Source organism: Trichoderma citrinoviride (genome assembly GCF_003025115.1).
Source record: "Trichoderma citrinoviride strain TUCIM 6016 unplaced genomic scaffold BBK36scaffold_4, whole genome shotgun sequence".
In the NCBI taxonomy this organism is placed as follows: domain Eukaryota; kingdom Fungi; phylum Ascomycota; class Sordariomycetes; order Hypocreales; family Hypocreaceae; genus Trichoderma; species Trichoderma citrinoviride.
The window spans coordinates 399,787-423,977 of NW_020194712.1; the positions used below are offsets into that span (position 1 = coordinate 399,787).

Here is a 24,191-nt window from a genome sequence, read left to right on the forward strand (position 1 = left end):
GAGCCTGGCAGGCCTTGGATCAATGGCAGGCCTCGTGGGCGGCCGCAAAGTTCAGTGGCCCCCTCTCATATGTGATGGGCGTGTGTAGGGCGGGAGTATCTCTGCTGTACTGGAGAGGCGGGCTAATGCAGACGGATGGATTCAATTCCCCTTCCCTAGTCCTCAGGCCTCGTTACGCATATGATGTCTTTTACTTGGGCAATCGTGTAATGAAATCCGTCACTTCCACTGCTGCAGTGCTCCTTTCCTGTTATAAGTACTCATTGCTGGGTAGGTAGTGAAGAATCTACAGTGTAAGTCTTCCTACTACTGCCTAGGTAGGTAGGAAGGCAGTGCATGTCCGTACGTTTAATACCGACATTGAAAACGAAGCCTTGTCTCTGGATGACTGAAATATCGATAGCAGCAACGGCCGACCCGTCCTTGGAGAGTTCGGGCTTGGGACCAGATCGGACAGTTAGGACAGAGGGTCTTCGACTCTGGTGGCACACAACCTGAAGCTGTGCGTCTGCAACGGGCTGCTGCTGCAAGGCCCCTGTGAGCACGTACGAACATTTCCTACATGCACATATAGCCAGCATTGCTCCAGGCTGAGACTCGACAAATTACACGTCGGTCTCTATCGACTTCGCAATTGAAAAACGGACAAGTACGATCATTCCAAATTATATATCTCCTGGGTGCTCAACGGCTCCATCAACCAGTTGCTCAGTTCCATGTTCCCTGCCTTTGCCAGCTACCTGGTCTGTACCTCTGCAGTGCAGCGGTTGCAGTGGGCGAAACTGGAGCCTGCAGACGCCACTAACCGCCTAGCGTGCGCCGCTGCAAATACCCCAGGCTGGCGCCTAATTGTGGGGTTTGAAACCGTCGAAACGGAGCTGGGGCCGCTGTCGAAAACGGTTGTCCCGAGCGCATGGACCTCTGTCCGTTGGTGCGCCTTTTTGTCTCAAGAAGCTGGTGGGTGGTGAAGGTGAAGCCATCGCCGTGCATGTGTGTGTGTGGGCGTGTGTTGCTCTGTGTCGGTGTCTGTGTCTTCATGGATGGCTATCTTATATATATAACATCTGCGCACGTACGACTGTCAGGCCGATATGTAGAGACCCGTGCATGCCTCCACGAAGATTAGGACAGTGCGAAGTCTACGATTTGAATCCGGACATATATTCACTCCAGACATTACCTTCCCCCAAGAACAGACAGACATACGTACATGTGGATAGATGGCCAAAGGGAAGATGGGACGGCGTGGGTATCAGAAAGCCGCCTCAAATGGATGCGGGAAAGGCGAGAGGCCCTCACCAAGCCAAAGCCTGTTGTCTCCAAGATTTCACGTTCTCTCCTCCACACCCTCCACTTATGGTCGGTAAACTAACCAGAATTCGCCTCGAAGACTCAATGCAGTGGCCAAGAGTCTCCATGATCGTCTACTTACTCCATGTCTATTGATCTGAGACACCAGGTGCTGAAATTGCGACCATATTGAGAACCTCAGGCCCAACAGCATGCAACATGGCAGACTATATATGCATGTTGCTTTAGATTCCTAACCTCCCAACACAGGGCCGGAGCAGAGACGGCGCGGAAGGGCTGAGCACGCAGTGGCATTGCCTAGATGGCCACGGGCTGCCACTAAAGCATCAAAATAGATAGGTTACTAAGGAAAGGCATCTTTATCTTTTGGTACCTCAGGACAGCACCTAGGTAGTTAGTAACACGTATGAAACTCCAGAAATGGCAAAGGGCGGCCTGCGATAGAGTCGAGGATCGCTCCGGGCACTCCGTCACAAGCAGGATCAAACCCAGTTCCCAACCTCAGGTGCAGGTGTTGAATAGGTACGTCACGTATGTACCTGATACGCGCACATACCTTAAAAAGGCACCATAGATGTCAGGCTCCGTCCTCTGTATCAGGGCAGGACGAGAGTCCGAGTGACAACGTAACGTTGAAGCTGAATATTAGCCATCCATCTCAAGGCCACCTCTATTCGTCCATTCGGCCGTTGAAGATGGTCATCAGGGAGGCCAGCGGTGGCTTCGAAATGTCCTCTAATAGTGGCTTTCTCACTTGGTGCTAATGGGGGGTTCAAATGCCTTACACATGACAGCGCTCCTGCTGCGCACTTCAACGCACGTCTGCCCCCTACAGCAACATATGGCATTTGGCCACTAGCAATGGGCGCCGGATGCTCAGCAACTAATATAGTGGCATCGCCTCATAGCCAATCCCTCCTCACCCATAGCCCAACGCCTGTCAACCGGGGGTGTGGCGGCTGAGTGGCCAGCTCTAGGGAGAACCGAGCCGATGATGACCTCGCTAGACCGGGCACGACCCGGAAGCTACTTGAAGCATACCTACCCAAGGGCACGACGTTCCTGTATAAAAGATCTTGAAGCTGTGACGAGTCCAGCCTGCGATTCTACACTGGACGTCGGTAAATTGTAACCCATGGAAGCAATAAGCCGACAAGGAGTCAAAGCCTTGTCAGCATTGAAAGGTGCGATTCATGTTGATAATGAGGACATGATACCCTGAGGTTTATGCTCAATAATTCCATGTAAGCGCGCCTTGCCTTTTCACTCCTTACAAGGCAGTGGTATCTTGTGCAACTGGTGTACGTTCAGTTACGCCGAGAAAGACGGTCCAAAAACAGTATACGGTAAGCTGGCTTGCATGGAAACACTTGGCTGCCGTTTTCATACAGTGCGGGAGTCTGGGCTTGCCTGATGGATGGACTCCAACAGTATCAAAGCTCCAGGGTTAGCAGATAAGGCTGCCGTTGACTGCCCAGTGCTTCCTTCCCCGGACTCACACCTGAAAGCATACCCACTTGCCGCCTCACACCCTAATACTATACCTGTCTCCAGCATGTGTCATGTAGGTACTTCACTCATAGCCATTCGACGATTCCTCCAGGCAAGGTACTTTCTCTGTACGAAGAAGTACTTTACACGAGTAAGGCACAGAGCGCCTTCCATGTTTCCCAACTGCCATGACGCTCCGAAAGCACCTGCAGTTTACGAGGTGAACCAAAAGGCTAAGTTAGTGAGGAAGGACCTAGCAGGTGCCTACCTACCTCCTCTAAACTTTGTCCTGAGCCTGTCATGTCATAAGTTCTTGGCATCGAGGACGTCTTGCTGACTGCGCACAAACTTCAACCTCCAAGCACAACCCATCGCAGGCGCCCCGGAGCTGCAAGGCGCGACAAGCGACCTCAGAGGTTTCAGTGCCTGCATGCACAGCGCTGCTTGGCACCACAACTAGCATCTGCACCGGCAACGCTTTTCCGCGATGTAGCGGCAGGGCCCCTGTTGGCGAGAGAGCACTAAGGCAAGCCACCTGGCAGGCCGTCCCGTGCTGCTGGACAGGTCTCCCACGCCTTCTGAGGTTAATTTTAAACGCAAGGCCCTCGTCTAGCAAAGAGTCCCTGCACCAAGTTGCAGGGGCGGCAGCACGTATGTACTGCCTGGGTCGAATCCTCGTTGCTGCAATGGATGTCAAGCCAGAGCGGCCAACTGACGACGCAGATCAAGGCATCCACCACGAGCGATCCCCCAGTCGATAAAGAGCGAGATGACCATCAAAATGGGTGCAAAGTATACGATACAAAGTGCTAACAGGCACGGTACTTTATGGAACAGGCTGTGAACAAGACAAGGAACCCCCACCTCCGAAGATCCAAGGACGCGATTCCGACTTACCAGCGGCTGCAACCTGACCCTGCTTGTACCTACATACATATGTACAGACCTTACTCGTACGCAGCAGACATGCCCCAGGTTCAGCCCCTGAGATCGTGACCTGACCTCTGGATTCAAGCACTTTCTCACGCGGCTGGGCAGAGACGGAGCACGAGAACGCCCTCTTTCGCTGCCCTTGCGATTGATATCTGGCGGTTGGGCACGCTCTTCTTGCCCAAATCAGCACAAAGCCAAACAACCAGAGACGACTGGAGGATCCGGGATTCAATTTCCCACGGCCTTGCAATACAAGTACCGGCAACGTTCCGAAAGCCAACACAGACATGTAAGACTGAATGGCCAGCAAACCAACATCACGGTCCAGGGGTGTTGGGTTCAACACAGAACCAGTGTCGAGGCGGGGATAAGGCATCCCCTGTCATACATAACTTACTGGCACCCGACTCTGGGTAGAGCCGAAGCTACTGGCTGCAGCGGTCGAGACTCGGGTCAGATCGCAATGGCGTCCTCCTCCTTGGCTCATACTTTTGTTGATCTACAGTGTTGCATACCTGGTGTTCTTGACCGGGGATTTTGCCAACTTCTCCACTGACAGACGTTCAGAATCACTAACAGAATGAGTGGTGGTAAAGGAGCCAAGCTCCCAGCTCCGCTGACCCTGCGGACATCTGAACAGCGTTCCTCGACATGTGGAGGCTCCCAAGAAGAAAAACAGCGTCTTTAATACTATCCGGTTTGGTAGGGCTTCGTCTGTGGCAGCCAGAGTCTGCAAAGAGGCTGGCTTGCATGGCTGGATCTGCCGCACTCATTCGACTGTCAAAGCACATATCCTTCAAATATTCCTACCCCCGATGAACGGCCACACCTGGCTGATCCCCCCTTTGAACCGCAAGGATGTCTCTTGCGGCAGGCCGTTATCACCGTTACATGTGGAATCCTGCGGGATACGGAACACGGAACATGGGACATCCTGCAGTCGATATCTGGCCTTGCGTCCGACAGCTATGGCTGTCCATGTCATTTTTGCAGTGTTTCATTTCAGCAGCCACCTGGACCATTCTCCGGGAGAATAGCCCAGCTTCTTTTTAGAACCCTACCCGCAAGTAACCGAGCCACGCCGGATCCCGGAGCTTCTGACGCCGACTTACGAAGCCCTTCGTTCGAATTTCAAATCTGGGATGCTGATACCAACGATCAACGGGGCAGCGGTTGAGGTCAGTCAACACCGCTACCAGCCTACCCCGCAGCTTCACTCGCAATCATCTGCAAGGCATCGGCTTTCCGTGTTCCCAAATTGCAATCGAGCATGAGTTGTGGCCATATTCTTTGCTCCTTCCTGTGTATGTGGGAGCCTATGCCCACACAAGGCCACAGCTCTTTACGAACGGACCATACCTAGAGAACAGGCGATAGCCAACGATATCCTCTATGTAGTTGGTTGTCAAAGGATGCGGACAGATATCGTGACCTACTTGGGCATCTTACAGAACAGATCCAGTCTCTTTGGCGTTATCCCACGTGAACGTCCGGCGCTGTTGCTCCCGCAAGTGAGTCCAGCGAACCACAGGACGGGCAAACGCAATCGAACAAAGCCTAGCCCCTCATCCAGGCTGTTCCCCCGCATATGCGTCATCTCTGGTTTGCCCTGGCATGGATATCTCGAGCACGCATCTTGCTCTTGAAGACTGGATTGGCGGACTCTGTTTGACCAAGTCGATGACTGCAGTTCTATCACAGGGGGCAATTCGTATTACGCCGTCAACGATTCCAGCCTGCCTCGCTCCATATCTGCTACCACTATGGGATATAGCTACATTCGCGGACGCCATCATGCAAAAGCCAATGCTACATGCTTCACGGAAGGTTAGTCTTTTGTCCGATTATTCATGGATCGTTCATCATATCTCTGGCTGATACACTGCCTCTCGGGTCCCCGCCTCGATGCTCACATATCACTCTTGTGGCACAAAGCTGCAGTAGGGTTTGACGCTATCCCACTGCTACGCCGACTCGAGCAGACAACTTCCCGCAAGAACCCAAGCAAGTGTCAATGAAAGAATTATGTCTTTGTTCTCCTGCCTAGTCAACTTGTTAGACGTCTATGTTACTGCCAACAAGGGGCTTTGCTATTGAGAGACTACACAGCTCCGCAGCACGTGTATTCAGCGTCCTACGAAATCTCCGAGCTTGTCAACTATTTAGTACATGCTAACCCACTTCCGCTCACCATACCAAGCCAGGCCTATTCCAAGGTCATCATCATCTCACCTACGGTTAGCATGTCTCATCCTGTGCAAATAAAAAAGAGAGATTACAGGCAACCTTGCCTTTTGTCCTTTTAGCCTCGCCTGTGCATTCCGCAGCAGCAAGGGAACGAATTCCGCCATCTATTCGATGCATGCAACCCTTGCCTATGAAGTACAACACCAGGATGTCATAGCTGCTTCTCTTCGGTCATGTCTAACCTGATTTGTGACCATTCGTAGGCAGTATCTGAGTTGACCAGTGCTTCTTCCACCGGTGTATTGACGACATCTCAAACGTGGTCGAACAAAGGATAACGCCCGCCATCCTCGGCTCTGGTGAGCACCGAGACCCTTCTTTTGCTCTCTAGAGCAGTTCCAAAGACCCCATTAGTAGGTGGAACAACTCAACTGAAACGGAGCACCAGAACGGTTACGCTTCTGGATCCAGCTCCGTTATCCACCTTTGCCCGACCGCCCCCGCGAATAACCCTAGCCTATGCAGTCAAGGCAGGGCAAAATGCAGCAGACAGCAAGGCTAACGGCAGCAACTTCACCGACTTGCAAGCGTGGATGGGAATGGAATCCTTACCCTCGCTCAATGTTCGTCCCCTTTGCTTGCGTCCCCCACGGTCTAAAGCGCAAAGGGCTCGTATCACGAGGCACTGCATAGACTTTTAGGCTCTACCACACACAGACTACCTGGCTTTTTGCCGGCCCGGGGTCCAAACGAGGTTGCGTTCCGGGAATCGAGATACAGCTCTTATACGAGGCTCATCTAGTTAGCACAGGGCTAACGTGTTCGTCGTTTTCAACACTTTGTATACCACGCTGGCTATTGACATAGGAAGCACCTATGCCAGGACTGCTACCTATGACCGTTTTCAAGGAATTCCGGTGGCACGCACGCTCTCTGATATCTAGGAGTCAGTATCAGTCGCTTTGGCGCGCATCAACGAATGGAATAAAGAAGAGAAGCAGTCGGGCTGGAGGCTTGGGGTCCAACCTCGGAGAAGTTCCGATATCCCGCAGCTAAGATTGCCAGGTATGCATTGCATGCTTCCTACAAGTACGGGTTTGTAACCAGCTTCGACTTGCACGCCGAATTCTTGTTCAGGCCGTTTTGCATGTGCCGAATGTTGACGCCTTTTCCATGGATTGTCCGGGCACAATGATAAAGAAACGAACTACAAAGGACGGCGTTGGCCACAGACGAAACGGTAGGGCAAACAGGGATTTTCTTTTACCCTTGGCTGTTGATTGTACCCGCTGCTGTATCTTCCCTAGAGAGTGATCTAGTAATGCTGCATCAGCCCTGTCACTCAGGAAGGATTCGCATACATGCAGTATGTAAGCGCAAGATGCTACCTGTCATTGCTGCGTGTACCCGGTGTGAGGAGCAGTCAGTACGAAATCGTACATGCCTGCATTACATTACAAGCCAGGCTCTCCAACCGCACGGATTACGGAAAGGAAAAGGGAAGAAGCAAAAGGAATAATACCATTCCGGACCCCAAACGTCCAGGCGAATGATGGCTCATCCCAAACCACGCCCTCCCTCTACCTCGCTCTCTATCGCCCTCCCCCTTTCTGCTGTTTGTCTATCAGGAGAGTTTCTCCGCGCCAATGAGGACATGGCGAGAACTTTTTGGTTCCTATGTTGTCCATATTGGGTGGTAGATGTAGGTAATTCAGAGCAGGTCATATTACTAGTATTACGAAGTGCCTTATGAGGAAGTGGAAAGAGTGTAAAGGAGGGAAATGGCAAACACAGGAATAGAGACGGAAGCAAAACAGGCAATTCACTTCTATACTTATCTGCCAAAATGGAGATGGTCGCCAGAATGACCCATCATTGTATCGACATCCTCCTGAGTCCTTGAACTGATAATACCGTTCGGAGAAACATGAACCCAACCAAAGAAGACAAGATGAAAAAAGCAGTACCTAAGCATCCAGGGCTCAGGAGAATTGCAACCGAAATACCGGACAATTAACATACCTTGCCTTGCCTCTTCCTTCAAGCAAGGGTCCCCCCCAATGTCAATTCCAAGGACAAGGACAAGGACAAAAGAGAAGCCTTGAAGGCAAAAAGCAACGCGGATTCGTGCCTATTGTGGCAAAACCCCAGTAAGCAGCTAAAGCATAAAACCCAAGGTGAAAAAAAAGTTCCCTCAGCAGAGCTTTGCCCCCCCTCTGGTCAGACTGCCAGCATCCCAGCCCCAGAGTTATCACCTACTCTACTGGGTACGCAGAGCATAGAAGCATTACTATTACGCCGAAAGGATCAGTTACCTACATACAACCTACAACGTACAAACCCAGCCAAAAACCAGCCTCACCCGAAAGCGGAAACACACACATACGCAAAGGGGAATAAGCACTCCGTACAGTAACTACCTTACGAGATAGGCAGATCGACGAAGAGGACCACCTGGGAAGCAAAAAAAGGAACACCATCGCCCATTGGCTTCCTATACGAGCGTCAACTGGCGCTGGCGATGGGACGGGCCGTTCGATTAACAGATGAGTACTCGTAGTTTCCACTACCTAGGTACATGTAGGTCAGGGCAAGGTTTATAGGCATGTGAAAAGAAGAAGAGAGAACCCTTGCGCAACTGATAGAGCAGTTGTCCAATCGGCGTTCCCTGCTGGTCGCTCCGCCAAGTTGCTGCGAATTGCTTCTCCAGGATCAGCGCTAGGATGAAGTTGAGGTAAATGATAGGTAGACTTCTGACAAGGCCCCTCTCGTATTTCTGTCTCCCCCACGGACGACAACTCGGCGAAAAGACGACAATGCGCAAGGCAAAGCAGTCGGTCAACATCGTCCATTGGGCAGTCCCTGCATGAGATCGCCGTTCCCAAGAGCCCAGCATGTTGCCTGGCTTGCATGAGTTAAAACTATCAACCAAGATGCTTAACCAAGCGTCAGGGGTATAACAAGTTGAAGAGTCTCGCTCCAGGCCTGCTCAACTATGTCTCCATAGAATCATGACCTCGGCCCACAGGAATATGTACATCAGCCAAAGAAACAAGTGCCGCCCATATCTATGATTTCGCTATACCGAATGAACGCTAACAATGTTTGCTCAAAAGCTCCACGACAAAACGTGGAGTTGCCTCCAGGTACGAAGTGTGTGGGGGGCCACCATGCTGTTCAGACTTGGCCGAAAACTGTAATGCCATCCTTGACGGACTGTGTTCTCTGGACTTCAACCTCCTCGAGCTCGTATCGGGCATCCTTCGCAAGAATGCGGTCTCTGTGCCAAGGGCCCAGGAACATACCTTGTGGATCGGCAGCGTCTCTGATTTGTCTGAACTTGTCGAGGTCATCGCCGTACATGTGTTCAATTTCCGGACGAAAGGTTTCAAAGTTCTTGGCCCAATGCGGCTTGCCGCCCATATCCTTCATCAGCCATTCAAAGGCTTGATAGTAACGTTCCCGGCAGGGTGGATCGCGCAAGTAAGGGCGATACAGAGTCGCATTGAGGTACAATGTCGGGCCATCCTTGACAGTTGGGTCAAGGAGAGGTCGGGCGTTTGAAGTCAGAGTTGTGTCGCTGACACGCACCTCAACTGGCGCGTGGACATAGAGCCCCTCGGCGGAAAAGGGGATGCTGTGCGGTACATAGTCCGGGTCGCTAGGAGAGAGTTGGTTGAGCCATGAGCTCAGTCTGCGGAGTGCCTCGGGCCCCTTGTGCAGGGGAATAGCCCACTCGTTGACAAACTGGGAGTAGAGGCAATTCATCAACAGCGCTTTGCGGCTTGGCTGGACAGCACTCGTGGTGGAGCCGTTGGCAAACCCATACTGCATGCCGAAGACAAACCACTCGACCCAGGGCAGGATGCGAGGGAAAGACTGCGCAAGGTAGAGAAGGTTGTGATAGACGTAGTAGCCGAGGGCCCCATCATAGTAGCTCACGGGAGGCTCGCGGTGCTCCTCGGTTGTCTGATCAGCCTGCCAGACCACCGCTCGCCGTGTATAAGGGAACCACCAGACCCGGACAAACTCGCTCTGGGTCCACAAGTCCTTGGACCATGAGTCGAAGACTTTCAGGTCTGTATCGATGGTCTGCTTCCACCGAAGATCAAAGGCTGGGACAGCCTGGAAGGTGATCTCTGAGATGATGCCCAGTGAGCCAAGCGAGAGCAGCGCGGCTTGGAAAAGGTCAGAGTTTTGGTCTCTGGAGCAGTCCTGGGTGGTGCCATTGGCGAGGGTGATTTTGAGAGACAGAACATCCTCAGACATGAGGCCGTGGCGGACGCTGCTGCCATGCGTTCCTGTAGAGATGGCGCCGGCAATGGATTGCTGGTTGATGCTGCCCAGGTTTGGCATGGCCCAGCCGTGGCGCTCAAGTTCCTCACACAGCGTGTACAGGCGGATGCCGCTCTGCATCACCACGACGCCGGTCTTGGGGTCGAGGGAGAGGATCTTGTTGTACTTGTCCAGGTTGACCAGCCAGCTCGAGGTGAGGGCGATGTTGGAAGGCGAGTGGCCACATCCCACCGTCACGACTCGCTTGCGATATCTGTGTGCAAGATTGACCACATGTTCGATTTCGGGCAGCGACTGGGGCTGCACGTAGACATCTGCGATGCAAGAAAAGGTGCGCGCCCAGGTGCGGTGCGTATGCTTGGAGACGGAGCGGAAGGGAATGTCCTGGGTCGCCTGGTTGCCATCGCTTTCTGGTGCGAGAGGCGCGAGAGGCTGCATGTTTGCGAGCTTCGCAGGATATTGATGGCTTCTCGTTTTCGTTCCCTGTTGTTTCTCCCTTATTCCCTCAGCTCATCCATTGACTTCGGGTAAGGTACGAAGGACGGGAGGAGATTGAGAGACGGCGACTCCGATAACCGCTGTCAGGATTCCAAAGACAGATTGATAATAATAGAGCAGTAGCTTGATAGGGTTGATCACGCAATTTGTTTGCTCCTATGGAAAATGCTGGTTCAACGACAGCACTTGTTTGGTGCGACCAAAATTTCGGTTTGTCAAGAGGAGGGGGATGTAAATGAGGAGATAATTGCGTGAGAGAAAATGAGGAGAGCCATGATTCATTTCACAGTTGGCCAGAGAAAGAGCCGTTTCGCAGTCGTGGTTTCCATGATTGCAACGATAATCAATGATTTTTACAGCTTTTGAGTTAGACCGAGTTTGGATTTGTCACAGTAATCAATCGCCAGCCCTGGGAAGGAAGGACTGAGAGCTGTTTGGCCACCCACCGGATAAGGGTCTAGACTTTAGATCTGCGAAAAATCTCTCTGGACCCTGCATCGGAGCTACTCAAACCTCCGAGCTCAGCCATTCCTGCGCTAATAATCTGACGTGTCTCGATGAACAACACCGAGAGAAAGCGCGGTGGCCATCTATTTGCCAGCAACCATGTGAGGCTTCAGAGAGAGGTTGATGAGGTTTTGTATCACTTGAGCTCCTCATTTGCCTGTGATGCATCACAGACGTTTGTCGTCGCTTCGCCAGCCTTCGGTGAAACAGCATCCCCAAGCCACATGGAGACAACGACACGTGAAAAAGGGTCCAAAGCCGTTCCTGGCCGCAATTGGCAAAGCTGTCTGAGTCGTTCGATTCTCAACCCAAGCTAGAAGCGCTTCTCTAACCCTCTCTCTTCTCTCCAATGATTTGCGTAATATCTAGAAACCCGGTGGTCCTGGATGCTATCTTGTTCTCAGAAGACAACGATAATTGCCTTCAACCCTGACCCAAGAAGCTGGTATCATCGCTCCATCCTTCTCAGATCAAACGGCTGCAACCGCTTCAAGCCTGCACTCCCTCGACACCATCCATCATTGGTGCCCGCAGGAAAGACGTCTGATGCACAAAAGCAACTGCCATCAGTAATTTCTCCAAACTCCTGCAGCAAGAACTCTCGAACCACCACAAGTGTGGGAACACGTGGGTTCACCAAAATGCCATTGGCGTGGCGCCGGATTTTTTTTCCACCTCTGGAGCGCCATGGCATGTCCTCGGACCGCTCCCGAATTCCCACCATGATGTGCTATTGATTTGCGCTCGCTTATGTACCATGTTGCTTTTTGTCGCTTGATACGCCCCGCTTCTAGAGGGCGTTTGTAGATCAGTTCGTGTGACAGCAAGGTTTGAGGGTCATGTACGGAGTAACCCACTTCAAGTCTTGGGGGATCCGACGAGAGGTTGGGACTTTGCTCTTAGTGATGACTTTATAGACGTGTATTGACTCGTGCATCTCCAACAGCTCTTACGAGCCTCATCCCCAATGCCCGCTTGGCTAAGCGGTATAGCGTGTCACTAGTAACTACTTGACATGACAAGGTGATCAGTTCGACTCTGATAGTGGGCATCTTTTTTTGCTCTCGTTGCGTATCATTTTGCCAGTCGTTTGAAATGGTTGTGAATGATAGAAGAGGTGTTGGAGCGTGCAGATAGATTGAATTCGCGGGCCCAGGTTTGCTATACTGAAAGTGCTGTATTTCTATGTACCCCAAACGCTAAATCTAATAAGGCAAAAGGAGAAGAGAAAGCTCTATCGTTGCTGTTGCCAGGTTGTTGTTCTGCCCATCTTGTGTCACATCTTCACATTCGCCATAAACTCCTGATTATTCGCAAACACGTGGTAAGCAAGATCCCCCCTACACCATCTTAATACCTTCATTTTCAACTTCCTGCTCCTAGAGCTCCACGACAAGAGGATCCTCTCCTCGCAGAACCCTCCAGTTATTGGCAGCAGCCACCACATCTGGACACCCTTGAAGCAGGAAGCCCCATTTTGTGATGAACTTCTCCGTAAACTCCCAGCCGGTGATCTCCCATGGATCCGACCATGAGAGGATGCCGGTTTCGGCAGCGCACGGGGGTGTGTAAGTCCTTAGGGTATACTCTTGCTCTGGAGTCAGTCCCAGTGGTCTTTCACCGACTTCCTTGCCATCTTCCGACCCGCTGCTCGACGATGACGTTGATTCGTCGTCGTACACACAACCGATGGCTTCGAAGATGTCCCCAATCAGATCTGCCAGCAGGTCTTCTTCATCAACGTTAAACTCCTCTATTGCCAAAATGAGGTTGTCCCGCAGCTGAGGTGACGGAAGGAGGTCGATCCAGCCGGGGTGGGGAACTACCTGCTGCAGCTCCGTGGGAGTAAACGACGGAGGGATAGCAGGAGTGCCATCGAGGTTCTGAGGCGCCAGGGCCAGGTCGCTAAGCGCAAAGACGCGGCGGCTGTCACACATGCTAGCCGCTATAGGCGTGATGCTACATAGGATGAAGTAGTTTGTGATGACAGCCCGGGAGACGTTGAGGACGATGACGTAGAGCAGCTTGTGGTCGGGGGTGAGAGGGAAGTAGACTTGATCGGAAGGGTACACGTGCTTCTGCCGCTGGCATCCAGTAGTAGGAGCAGACGCCGGTGCGCCTGGATGTGGTAGTACGGCCGTTGACTTTGATTCGTGCTCCTGAACGAGGTTCAACCTCTGCCGACGGCCTAGATTGAGAGCGACCGGTTAGTGAGTTCGGTTATATCGTGTACAAGAATAACCAAGAAGAAGAACAATCATATAAAAGAGGGACCGGGGACGGGGTATTTCCTACGAGCAGCCCTCTGGTTGATCCTGTTTTGTCTCTTCCTTCTCTCCTTGGCATCCTTCAGCCCTGACCAGTCGTCTTTTTCATCAAGCTTCTGTTGGATCACTCCTGATTCAGCTCTTCTGCCAACCTTGTCGAGAGCCAAGATGATCCACCGAGGTTCATGTTGACAAACAAACTCACCTCGTCCCGCAAGGGCACTAGACGGAATCTCTGAAAAGTTGCCATCGTTTCACAGCTGCAATTTGTAACAATATGTACAAGAGTACGAGAAGTATCCAATGTAATTCCTCTGTTCACAAGGAAAACCCAGCGCCAAGGAGGATTTCGATAGATAGGAGGAGGGATGAATCTGGAGGTGGACGGTCATCAGTTTGTCTTTGAATGTCTCCTGCTGACTGGGCGTGACCGAATTGGGAAAGCCGGTGGGGCGGCGAGAGACCGGCGCTAATGCAGCCTGATGACTGCGCTTTCGCCTCTTTGGGCTTAGACTGGGGGATATTCTTGGGTGTGTCTTGCTTCAGACGAGGGTGAAACGGGCTGTGGGTGGACCAGAGCTGCTGACGAAGATTCCCCTTTCTGGGGAATGGAGACTGACAGGGAAAGACATTTATATATCATGATGAACTCTGTCATTATGTCCTGCCAGCTTGAGATGCAGATGTTTGACAGCACAGTTTGGTCGGTTGGAGTGTACATAAAGATACTAGGTCTCGACAGAGGATGAAGACTGGCGATGGAGACTGACACATATCTTTGAGGTCCATTTCGAGCAGACAGAGAGAGCAAGCACACAGGTCAATAGTTGTTCGAGAGCATCATTGAAACGAAGCCTTGCAGATCGAACAACAAGCGAGCTTTCATCAATCGACATCGTCTTGCTCCAGACTGGAAACCACGATTAAGTATTGTTGCTTCCGGGGGACATGAAGGGTTCCGGTAGCGCCCTGGCAGGATGCTCCAAACTGCCTGGAAGCACTGAACAATGAGGAGAGCTTTGGAGAATTGGCCGACACATACTGCATTTTCCAAACTTATTGTCATTTACGCAGTTTGAGAGCTTGCAATGCTTGCCGTCTCGCCTAACGGCGAACCAGACATCGTGGTGAATTGCTCGTGCCCGTGAGCGTGTAAGTCGGATCGGGCACGGGGATCGACTCGGCAGCCCAGCGCAGCGGGCTTGCTCTTATCCAGGCGACGATTTGCATGACGGCGGAAGGAGGCTCTCGGACGCTCGCTGTTGCAAGCGGACTAGGTCCAGAAAGCCATGGGTTTTGGTACCACAAGAACAAAATTGCAGAGTAAGAAAGAGCCCCAATATATGTGAACGTAACTTTTCCCTACGCGGGAATGCTGTTGAGAATTCTTGGCTAATATGGGACTATATTCACAGGCCAAGGGAGAGAAGCTTCAGGCAAAGATCTGGAACGAGATGATGGAAAGTTGGGCGCCACAGGGCGTTGAGGTGAACTCAAATTACTGAGGGTTCCAGTCAGACACGTGGTGAGACTCGGAATACGCACTCAATCTCCGCTCTAATAATCATGGACTTGTAATACGCAGGATGAAAGCAAACGTCATTGCTATATTTACGATCAACTCTCCAAACGTCTCATCGGTTGGTTCATTGTCTCCCTAAGCTAATCGTGTAGCGAATGTAACCCATCTGCGTGCAGATAAAGTATCGGTAGACACTTTCTCCTCCTCCAAATACTCCGCCTGAAGAACGCCCGGTAGGGACCATCACGGGATACCAGACCCGGTTGTTTTCATTTGCTGTTGGCGTACTGTCATGTGTAGCCCTTTGCCTGTGGTCATGGGGGAAGTAGCTGCGTTCGACCGTCAGTATACCGAAACCCATCTTCTCCAGCAATTCCAGCAGAAAGTCGGGGTGCGTATCCTCAAGACGCTCCGACACAATGGTTGCATAGCCTCTCCGGAAAGTCTCCATATCGATGCCCTCGCGAATCAGTAGCTTCTTGAACAGCGGGATGTACGGACTCATGTCGGCGGCCCCGGCCATTTTCAGTAGGCACACCATCAGCGGCGTGTGTCCCTTGAAGCCCCGTTGATCGGTTTCAATGCCATCCCATGTGAGCATCAGCTCTGCGATATCCGGCCTTCCTTTTGAGATGATCTTGTGGAGGGCAGTCTCTCCCCAGTGATTTTGTTGGTTGAGGTTGAGGCGCGGCGACTGGAGGAAGAGCTTGACCGTGTCCACGTCCCTGTGGATAGTCGCCTCCATGAGCGGAGTGTCACCTCCTGCTCCTCTGTAGTTTGGATCAGCACTATATTGAAGAATGAGTATTTTGATGACCTCCTTGTTGTTTCTCTTCGCGGCAAGATGCAGAGGAGTGTCGCCGTTCTCATAAAATTCTGGATCTGCACCATTCTCGAGCAAAAGCGCCGCCATGTCCGCGCCCCGACATCTCTCGATCGCCAACAGCAGCAACTTGTCTAGGTACCTGTCTTCTTCATTGATGTAGCTTGTCATACCGCCCACGAGCAGCATCGGTCTGGCAATTCCGAGATAGTTCTTACCTACGGCCCAGGAGAACCATTTCGTCCATAGAGGGCGCGTTGCGTACTTGATCACGGTGTCCTTGATGGGAGACTTCTTGGCGTTTTCTGCGGCTTCTTCAAGGACAAGCTTTACGATCTCTGTGTCGTTGGACATGATGGCGAGGTTCAGGATGGACATGCTGTCGAATCTGACGTTGTGTTCGATGAGAATGTCTCGGAGTCGCCGTCGTTGCTCTGTGTATGCTTCATTAGTGCTCCTCCTGGGTTCCACGACGAAACGAAAGTAGACGAGATCTGTAGGGAGATAATCTATGATGGACATGATGATCTCAGCCGGATACGGGGCGAGGATGTCGATGGGAAGCATTGGAGCTGAAGTGAGAGGGAAGGACATGTGCTTCAGAGTTTTGCCGGCTGGAATATGTTTGAGTGATTGAGATTGAGCTGCTTCGAGATACATGAGCTACACCACGGAGGTAGTTTGGGTCTACCTTATATGAAGTATGAAGTATGTACGGCTTGTCTCTGACCCATTGCTGGTTGAACCTCTTTGAACATGAAGACATGCTCGAACAGCTTCATACAGCAATTTCACCGAATGTTTTAGTCACAACTAAGTAATGAACATTTGATGGGTTCATGCGGATTGAATGGGAGTTGAAAGCAGCCAAGTTTTGAGGGTAGTCGAGATGTTCATTTTCAAGTCGGACCATCTTGTGTGCAACTCTCCTCTATGAAGGTTGAAGTCAGTACCTTAAATGTATATGTTTGTGCGGACTTGAACAATGGATAGGTACAGGCACCCAAGGCACTTTTCAACATGAGAGCAACGGCCTGGATTTGCCCTTTACGAAGGCATAAGAAAATCGATGTTATACTATGCTCTGGGTACATTACGTTGACTGCGCTGAATCAAAGGCTTCCCGTAGGGTAGGAGTGTCGAGTTAGACTTCAACTGGACACACAAAACTTGTCCATATTGAGGCAATGGTGTATTCGGACTATCGCCGTTGATGCCCCCTCCCCCCGGGACGAATGTATTCGTCATCGTTCCGTGGCAACTCTCGAGCCTTCCATCACCAGGGTGTAATCAATCAAACGCTGGAATTGGAGAGCCAACAGCCTGATCACAGACACATGCATGAGTCGATGCATGAAGCCGTGAAAGGAAGCTGATATCGCGCATCCCAACCCTCGCGAACCACGGCACATGACTAAGCACACCCACTGCCGCAGTCCCGCTAGTTCGTTTAGAGTGGAAAACGTCATTTCGAGTCTTCTGTGTCACGACCTTATGTGAACTTGGCTCCAGCCCAGCCAGCCTTTAGCGCTCCAGGCTCTCTCCTAGTGGTGTTAGCGACAGCCTGCAGCACCTGAAGCGCTGGAGTCGACGGGAGCTTGCGAACTCAGCCACCCCTGCAGCATCATCTCTCAAATGCCACTTGCTCTCCCCACTCCAATCTCCACGCTGCCTTGCTCCTAGACTTTGCTCCTTCAATTCGCGTGCAGTCCTTTGCTGGAGACGCACTCTTTGCAGTTACACGATTCGATACCGAGCCCCTTTTCTCGCCGCTGTTCTTAGGTGCTGGAATAGTGCTTCTGCGCTGGCGGCTGGGGGCTGCCTTCAGCCTGCAACTCGCAACTCGAACCGAACCACGAACACGAACCCACGAAGCGAAACACGAGCGGGACAATTGCATGTAGCCCAGCATGTCGGACGTGGGCGAGAGGTACGTCGGCCATCCTCGGATTTCGAGGCGTTGCCTCGTCTGGTTGTCTGCAACAACTTTGATGTTTCCACCGTCCTCACCCCCGCGCCGTCTTTCTTTGTTCAGTCTGGTCTGGGGGCTGCGCTGCGCTGTCCACAACTGATTGATAAGATTTGATGCGGGTGAGCTGGCTAACTCGCGATGTGGCTACAGCAACCACCACAAGCGGTCCAAGTCCGCCGCCGCGCTGTCGCTGCTGCGCCGAAAAGACACTCGCGAAGACGAATCAGGATCGGAAGACGGCCGACTCTCGGCCACGGGCAGCCATGCATCTCCCCCGAAAGCCGCGACATCAGCTGCCCGCAGCCACAGCTCGCGACTGTCGACGCCGTCGGCCGTCCTGAGCAGGACACCCTCCAATAACCAGGCCGCCGCAAGCGCAAAATCCTCCTCCCCTACGTCGGACGTCAAGACCGGCAGCCTCGAGCAGTCGGTTCGTAAATTCAGGGTTGTCGAGGCCCTGAGAAGCGGGGACACGGCGTCCATCTCAAAGGCCATCCGAGAGACAGCCGACGGCGTCCCACGTGCGAGCATCTCGTCGCTTGGCGGGGCCAGCACCGGCGCGCTGGAAGACACCACCATACTTCACCTGGCCATGCAATGTGCCGAGTTCCCCGTCATTGAGTATGTTCTTTCCGACGGCCTCGGCAGCCTCGACGTCAACTCTCGGGACAAGGATGGCAACACCCCGCTGCACATTGCCGCCATGCACGGCCGGACGCAGGCAGTCAAGCTGCTGCTGGAGCAAAAGGACATCAACGATGCCATCGCAAACAACCAAGGGAAGCTACCCATCGACCTGGCGCGAACTCCCGAAATCTTCCAGCTGCTTCAGCTCTCGCGCTCCCTCTTCACCGACGCCAAAGTGCAGCAGATCCAGGACCTCATTGCCAAAAACGACTATGATACCCTTGCCCAGGTGCTGGAGGAGCAGCGGCTCAAGACAATGCTGGACATTAACAGCACCGAGTTCGTATGCGACCCGGCTATTGCCCAGGCCGGAGGCACGCTTCTCCACGAGGCGGCGAAGAAGAAGAACATCCAGCTCATCCAGGTACTGTTGCTCCACGGCGCCGATCCCTTCCGTCGCGATCGCAAAGGCAAACTGCCCCAGTCCATAACCAACGACGACAACGTCAAGGCCATCCTGAAGAAATCGCCGGCCGCTGTGGCAGCACAGAGAGGCATCCAAGAGAAGGCAGTCCTAGGACACGCGGCCTCGCAAAGCGTTGTGGGAGGGCCTATTGATCCATTGGCCGGCCGTGAGGCTCGCGAGATGAAGGGCTACTTGAAGAAGTGGACCAACTATCGCAAGGGCTACCAATTGCGCTGGTTCGTACTCGAGGATGGCGTGCTCAGCTATTATAAGCACCAGGATGACGCCGGTTCAGCATGTCGCGGCGCCATCAACATGAAGATCGCCCAGCTGCACATGAGCCCGGATGAGAAGACCAAGTTCGAGATCATCGGCAAGTCGTCCGTCAAGTATACGCTCAAGGCAAACCACGAGGTCGAAGCCAAGCGATGGTTCTGGGCTCTCAACAACTCTATCCAGTGGACCAAAGATCAAGCCAGGGAGGAAGAGCGCCAAGCGGCTCGCAACGCGGAACTTCTTCGAATCGCCAAAGCCGATCAGAGCGGAGCGCTCTCTGTTCAGGAATCCCACAGCGAGAACACGAGCATGACGGATCTGAGGCGGGTCAGTACGCAGTTACAGGCGCGCCCCATGCTATCCGTCAAAAAGTCAGACATGACCGCAACGAGTATAGGCAGCATAGAAGAGGACGATTTTGTGGATACTTATACAGAGGCCGAGGCTATACACAACCACGAACACGCCGCTGGCCCTGGGACAATAGCTGGTGACGGAGACGACGAAGACGACTATGGCGAGGAGACGAGTGGCCGTGAGGAGCCCCAGGCGACAAAGGACGCACTCAACATTACGGCGCAATCGGCGAAACTGCAACTCGAAACCATGGCAAGCGTTCATTCGGCTCTCATGGCAGAGCTCTCCCGTAGTCCTGCTACAACGTTGTCGGATACAAAGGTGGCACAGGCACTCTCCACATACGACGCTGCCATCCGAAGCCTGACGGGGCTTGTTGGCGACCTGCTCCGGATCTCCAAAGACCGTGATGCATTTTGGCAGTACCGGCTTGATCGAGAGTCGAACATGCGACGGATGTGGGAGGAAAGCATGGCACAGGTGGCTCGTGAGCAGGAAATCCTCGAGGCCCGCGTTGGTGAATCAGAGATGAAGCGCAAGCTGGCAAAGAAGGCGCTGCGCGAGGTCATGGAAGGTGGCGGGTTACCGTCTGCCAGCGTCACTCCGACGATGGAGAGGGTTCAGGAAGAGGTCGAGGAGGCCGCTGCCATTGTCAAGGCAACGAGCCGTTCGCTGGCTCGGAAGCAGACGGCCCTCGCGCAGATCGAGTTGTCTGACAGCGAGTCTGGCGTGGAAGACGAGTTCTTTGATGCCATAGACTCCGGCGACGTCGAGGTGACAGAGCTCCCCCCCAGCGACACCAAGCAGGAGAAGAAGGACGTGGTCATCTCGGGCATCGACATCAGCAGCTCCTTCAAGGGATATGAGAACGGAATTCGCCACAAGCTGAAGATGGAGAACGATGATCGGCCAAAGATTTCTCTCTGGGTAGGTTGCAAAACCTTCTCTCGTCTGACAAGCGTGCGGGTGAGCTAACAACGAGCAACAGGGCATTCTCAAGTCGATGATTGGCAAAGACATGACGAGGATGACGCTGCCTGTGTCATTCAACGAGCCGACGTCTCTGCTGTACCGTTGCGGCGAGGACATGGAATACGCGGACCTTCTTGACCTCGCAGCCGAACGGTCAGACTCGATCGAAAGACTCATGTACGTGGCGGCATTCGCTGCCAGCGAGTACGCGTCCACCATTGGCCGCGTGGCCAAGCCGTTCAACCCGCTGCTCGGCGAAACGTTCGAGTACGTTCGCCCGGACAAGAACTACCGCTTCTTCATTGAGCAAGTCAGCCACCACCCGCCCATTGGCGCCGCGTGGGCCGAGTCGCCAAACTGGACGTACTGGGGCGAATCGCATGTCAAGTCCAAGTTCTACGGCAAGTCGTTTGATATCAATCCCCTTGGCACGTGGTTCCTCAGGCTCCGACCCACCGCTGGTGGCAAGGAGGACCTGTACACATGGAAGAAGGTGACATCCTCGGTCATTGGCATCATCACTGGTAACCCCACGGTGGACAACTACGGCCCCATGGAGATCAAGAACTGGACCACGGGAGAAGTGGCCCACGTTGAGTTCAAGGCCCGGGGCTGGAAGGCTTCGAGTGCGTATCAGATCGTCGGCAAGATTGTGGATGCCTCGGGCCAGGTGCGGGTCAGCCTCGGCGGACGGTGGAACTCGAGACTCTATGCCCGTCTGACGCCCGGCTACGAGGCTGCCGTTGACGAGCCCTCGACGAAGAACAAGGACGTTGTTCACCGAGGCAGCATCGCGGACCCCAACCGAGCGTATCTCATCTGGCAAGCCAACGAGAGACCAGCGGGCATCCCCTTTAACCTGACGCCGTTTGTGCTGACGTTCAACCACATCGACGACAACTTGAGGGCGTGGATTGCACCCACTGATTCACGTCTGCGGCCGGACCAGCGGGCCATGGAGGAGGGCGAATACGACTTTGCGGCCACAGAGAAGAACCGGCTGGAGGAGGCCCAGCGAGCCCGTCGGCGAGCTCGCGAGAGTGCCGGGGAAGAGTTTGTCCCCGCGTGGTTTACCAAGGCGAGGTGCGAAATCACGGGCGAGGAGTACTGGAAGTTCAACGGCAAGTACTGGCAGCAGCGAGAAAAGGCCGGACCCGATGGCGATTACGCGGCGGCATGGGAAGGGCTGGAGCCTATATTCGATGACGTTCCCCAATAGATGATGTGGTTGGCAAATGAGTCCTTGGCCAAAGATGGAGGGGCCAGAAAAGGAAGAGGACAAAATGTAATTGTATGTGTTTTGCACTAGATCTGAGTTGATTGAGCTGGGTGTATTGCTGGTGTGTTGTTTGATACTCACGGAGAGATGAAGACGAAGAGGAAGATGAATGATGCGGATATTTAGCTCGTATGTGATTTTAGTACTACATTAAAACAGATTCTCTTTCGTTCATTCTTTTCATTCCGCCTTAAATGTCCTTTTTCTGTGAATGCCTGTCATGTAATTGCCGGGAGTTTTCAAGATGGACGAACAGGCAGTAGAGCGGGCCAGTTGCTGACTGTGACGTCGCTTTCACATGCGTGTACTGCAATTTGAGGGTTCAACAAACATGTCGGGCCTTTCTTCGCCAAATCAATTCTGAATCGAATACTTCTTCATCTTGGCATAAACAGTAGAGGCTTTTAGGTATCAACCGTAATCTACGTGTTTGGGCCCCTTTTATTGGCGTGGAGCAACATGCGGGCCGCCGAAGCAAATAATGGAGGCAAGCCTCGGCAATTCAGAGTGCTGATTGTGGACGATACAGTGGTGCCCTATCGCGATCAGGCCAGGAACAGAACAAACTACCAAAGTTGGTACACGGTTCAGCATAAGCGGTAAGCTTTCAGTGAAGATGGCCATCTTAGTGGCTTGGATCAGCCGTATTACCTATGACATGGAGTAGTTTCGAATCTCAATTCTTCCCGTGCAATTACATTGAAATGGATCGTGTTCTTTTCTGTCTTTGCTGTGGTCTGTATGTGAGCTGAAATGGGGACGGACGATTTAGCTTCGGCAGGGCTGAGCCGAGGCATTTCTGAGCCTTTTCCCTTTTGCCTTACGTCAAGTGAGACCCCTGATTCGGTGTGCTTGACTCGATGATCGTACTGGGACGCTGGATTTCCTTTTCCATTGCTTTTTCGATTGATTCTTTGGTTTCTTTGATTTTGCAAAGCTGTTTCTGAAAGTCGGCAAAAGTGATTGTGGGATGAATCTCAATCGGCTCTGAGAGTATCAACAGCGTCCAGTCAGAAGAACAAAAGAGTGGAGGCCAGGGAAAATGAGCGGCAGTGACAAAGACTCCAAGCTGGAGGGCACTGAAAAGGTGCTGGACAAGCGGACAACGCTGCTCAGGCCCCCGGCGCCTGATCCGAACAAGGCGCCCATTGAGCACACGGTCGAGGTGACGCCGCTGGCGGTGCTGGGCGAGGTAAGCAAACAAACCCAAATGATGTTCTACGTTTGAAGCCCGTCACAGCTTGTGAAGAATCCCGGCTAAGATGGGGCATCTACCCGCAGGACATCTTCACCAACACGCGCCCGCTATGGCTCCCCCAGGGCGCGCGCGGCGTCTACGGAGGCGCCGTCATCGCGCAGAGCCTGGCGGCGGCGCAGATGACGGTGCGCGACGACTTCCTGGTGCACTCGTGCCACTGCTACTTCCTGCTGGCGGGCTCGGCGACGATCCCCATCATGTACCACGTCGAGCGGGTGCGCGACGGCCGGTCCTTTGCGACGCGGACGGTGCAGGCGCGGCAGAGGGGCAAGTGCATCTTCACGACGACGGTCAGCTTCGTGCGCGAGGGCAGCGGCGGGGCGAGGCAGATCCGGCACGCGGCGGCGCTGCCCGAGGGCGTGGAGATGCCGGACGCGGCAGGGAGTGATGGTGGCCAAGGAGGGGATCCGTTCCTGAGCCGGCGGATCGAGATGCTGCGGGTGCGGGATCCGGACGCGAGGCCGGACCAGATGAGGGTGCGGCAGTGGCACCGCTGCAAGGGCAAGATCTCGGCGTCGGGGGGCCACCAGGCGCACCTCAACGCGCTGGCGTACATCTCGGACAAGTACTTTGTCGGGACGGTGGCGCGGATTCACCGGCTGTGGCGGCTGGGCATGACGCCGGAGCAGGTGGCGGCGCTGCCCGAGGCGGAGCTGAAGCGGGTGCGCGCGTTCCTCGAGTTCGAGGGCATGGGCGGCCGGCTGGAGGACTGGGTCGACCGGCCGCGGATGGGCATGATGGTCAGCCTCGACCACAGCATCTACTTCCACGAGCCGAAGCGGGTGCGGGCGGACGAGTGGATGTTTTCGGAGATGGAGAGCCCCTGGAGCGGCGACGGGAGGGGGGTGGTGATGCAGAGGATCTATGCGCAGGACGGGACGCTGCTGGCGAGTTGTATGCAGGAGGTGAGTTTTTGTTTTCATCCCCTTTTTATGCTCGTTTGATGAGCGTGCATGATTGACTGACGAGGTGAATCTAGGGCGTGGTGAGACTGCAGCAGGACGAGACGGAAAGGGGGGCCAAGCTGTGAACGGAGGAGATACACAAGGTACTATGTTGCTTACCTTGGACATGGCGTTTAGTATTGCTACATGGAGACGGACACGCGAGTTTGACTGCTATGGATTTATCTTTGAATGACGGATGCAA

General features: G+C 53.4%; 5 protein-coding genes and 1 non-coding gene across 6 annotated transcripts; 3 read left to right on the forward strand and 3 right to left on the reverse strand.

The window, feature by feature from the left end:
• Positions 1–9,099: 9,099 nt before the first annotated feature.
• On the reverse strand, positions 9,100–10,656 carry BBK36DRAFT_1194198 (L-gulonolactone/D-arabinono-1,4-lactone oxidase; the record flags this gene model as incomplete). Its single annotated transcript, XM_024896843.1, has 1 exon — positions 9,100–10,656. One exon carries the CDS (start codon positions 10,654–10,656, stop codon positions 9,100–9,102), a length of 1,557 nt encoding a protein of 518 aa, XP_024751221.1.
• Positions 10,657–12,192: 1,536 nt separating this feature from the next.
• On the forward strand, positions 12,193–12,274 carry BBK36DRAFT_t62. Its single transcript has one exon. It is a non-coding gene; the product is annotated as a tRNA-Thr (tRNA).
• A 328-nt stretch (positions 12,275–12,602) lies between these two features.
• On the reverse strand, positions 12,603–13,882 carry BBK36DRAFT_1167201 (hypothetical protein; the record flags this gene model as incomplete). Its single annotated transcript, XM_024895017.1, has 3 exons — positions 12,603–13,411; positions 13,696–13,725; positions 13,822–13,882. 3 exons carry the CDS (start codon positions 13,880–13,882, stop codon positions 12,603–12,605), a joined length of 900 nt encoding a protein of 299 aa, XP_024751222.1.
• A 1,373-nt stretch (positions 13,883–15,255) lies between these two features.
• BBK36DRAFT_1167202 (ankyrin) lies at positions 15,256–16,213 on the reverse strand (the record flags this gene model as incomplete). Its single annotated transcript, XM_024895018.1, has 3 exons — positions 15,256–15,341; positions 15,421–15,751; positions 15,830–16,213. 3 exons carry the CDS (start codon positions 16,211–16,213, stop codon positions 15,256–15,258), a joined length of 801 nt encoding a protein of 266 aa, XP_024751223.1.
• Positions 16,214–17,745: 1,532 nt separating this feature from the next.
• On the forward strand, positions 17,746–21,724 carry BBK36DRAFT_18322 (oxysterol-binding protein; the record flags this gene model as incomplete). The annotated part of the gene is made up of 3 exons (XM_024897854.1): positions 17,746–17,765; positions 17,958–20,460; positions 20,522–21,724. The coding sequence occupies 3 exons, from the start codon at positions 17,746–17,748 to the stop codon at positions 21,722–21,724; spliced, it is 3,726 nt and encodes a 1,241-aa protein (XP_024751224.1).
• Positions 21,725–22,826: 1,102 nt separating this feature from the next.
• Positions 22,827–24,072, forward strand: BBK36DRAFT_1114091 (Thioesterase/thiol ester dehydrase-isomerase; the record flags this gene model as incomplete). The annotated part of the gene is made up of 3 exons (XM_024889986.1): positions 22,827–22,976; positions 23,066–23,947; positions 24,022–24,072. 3 exons carry the CDS (start codon positions 22,827–22,829, stop codon positions 24,070–24,072), a joined length of 1,083 nt encoding a protein of 360 aa, XP_024751225.1.
• Between the last annotated feature and the right edge of the window lie 119 nt (positions 24,073–24,191).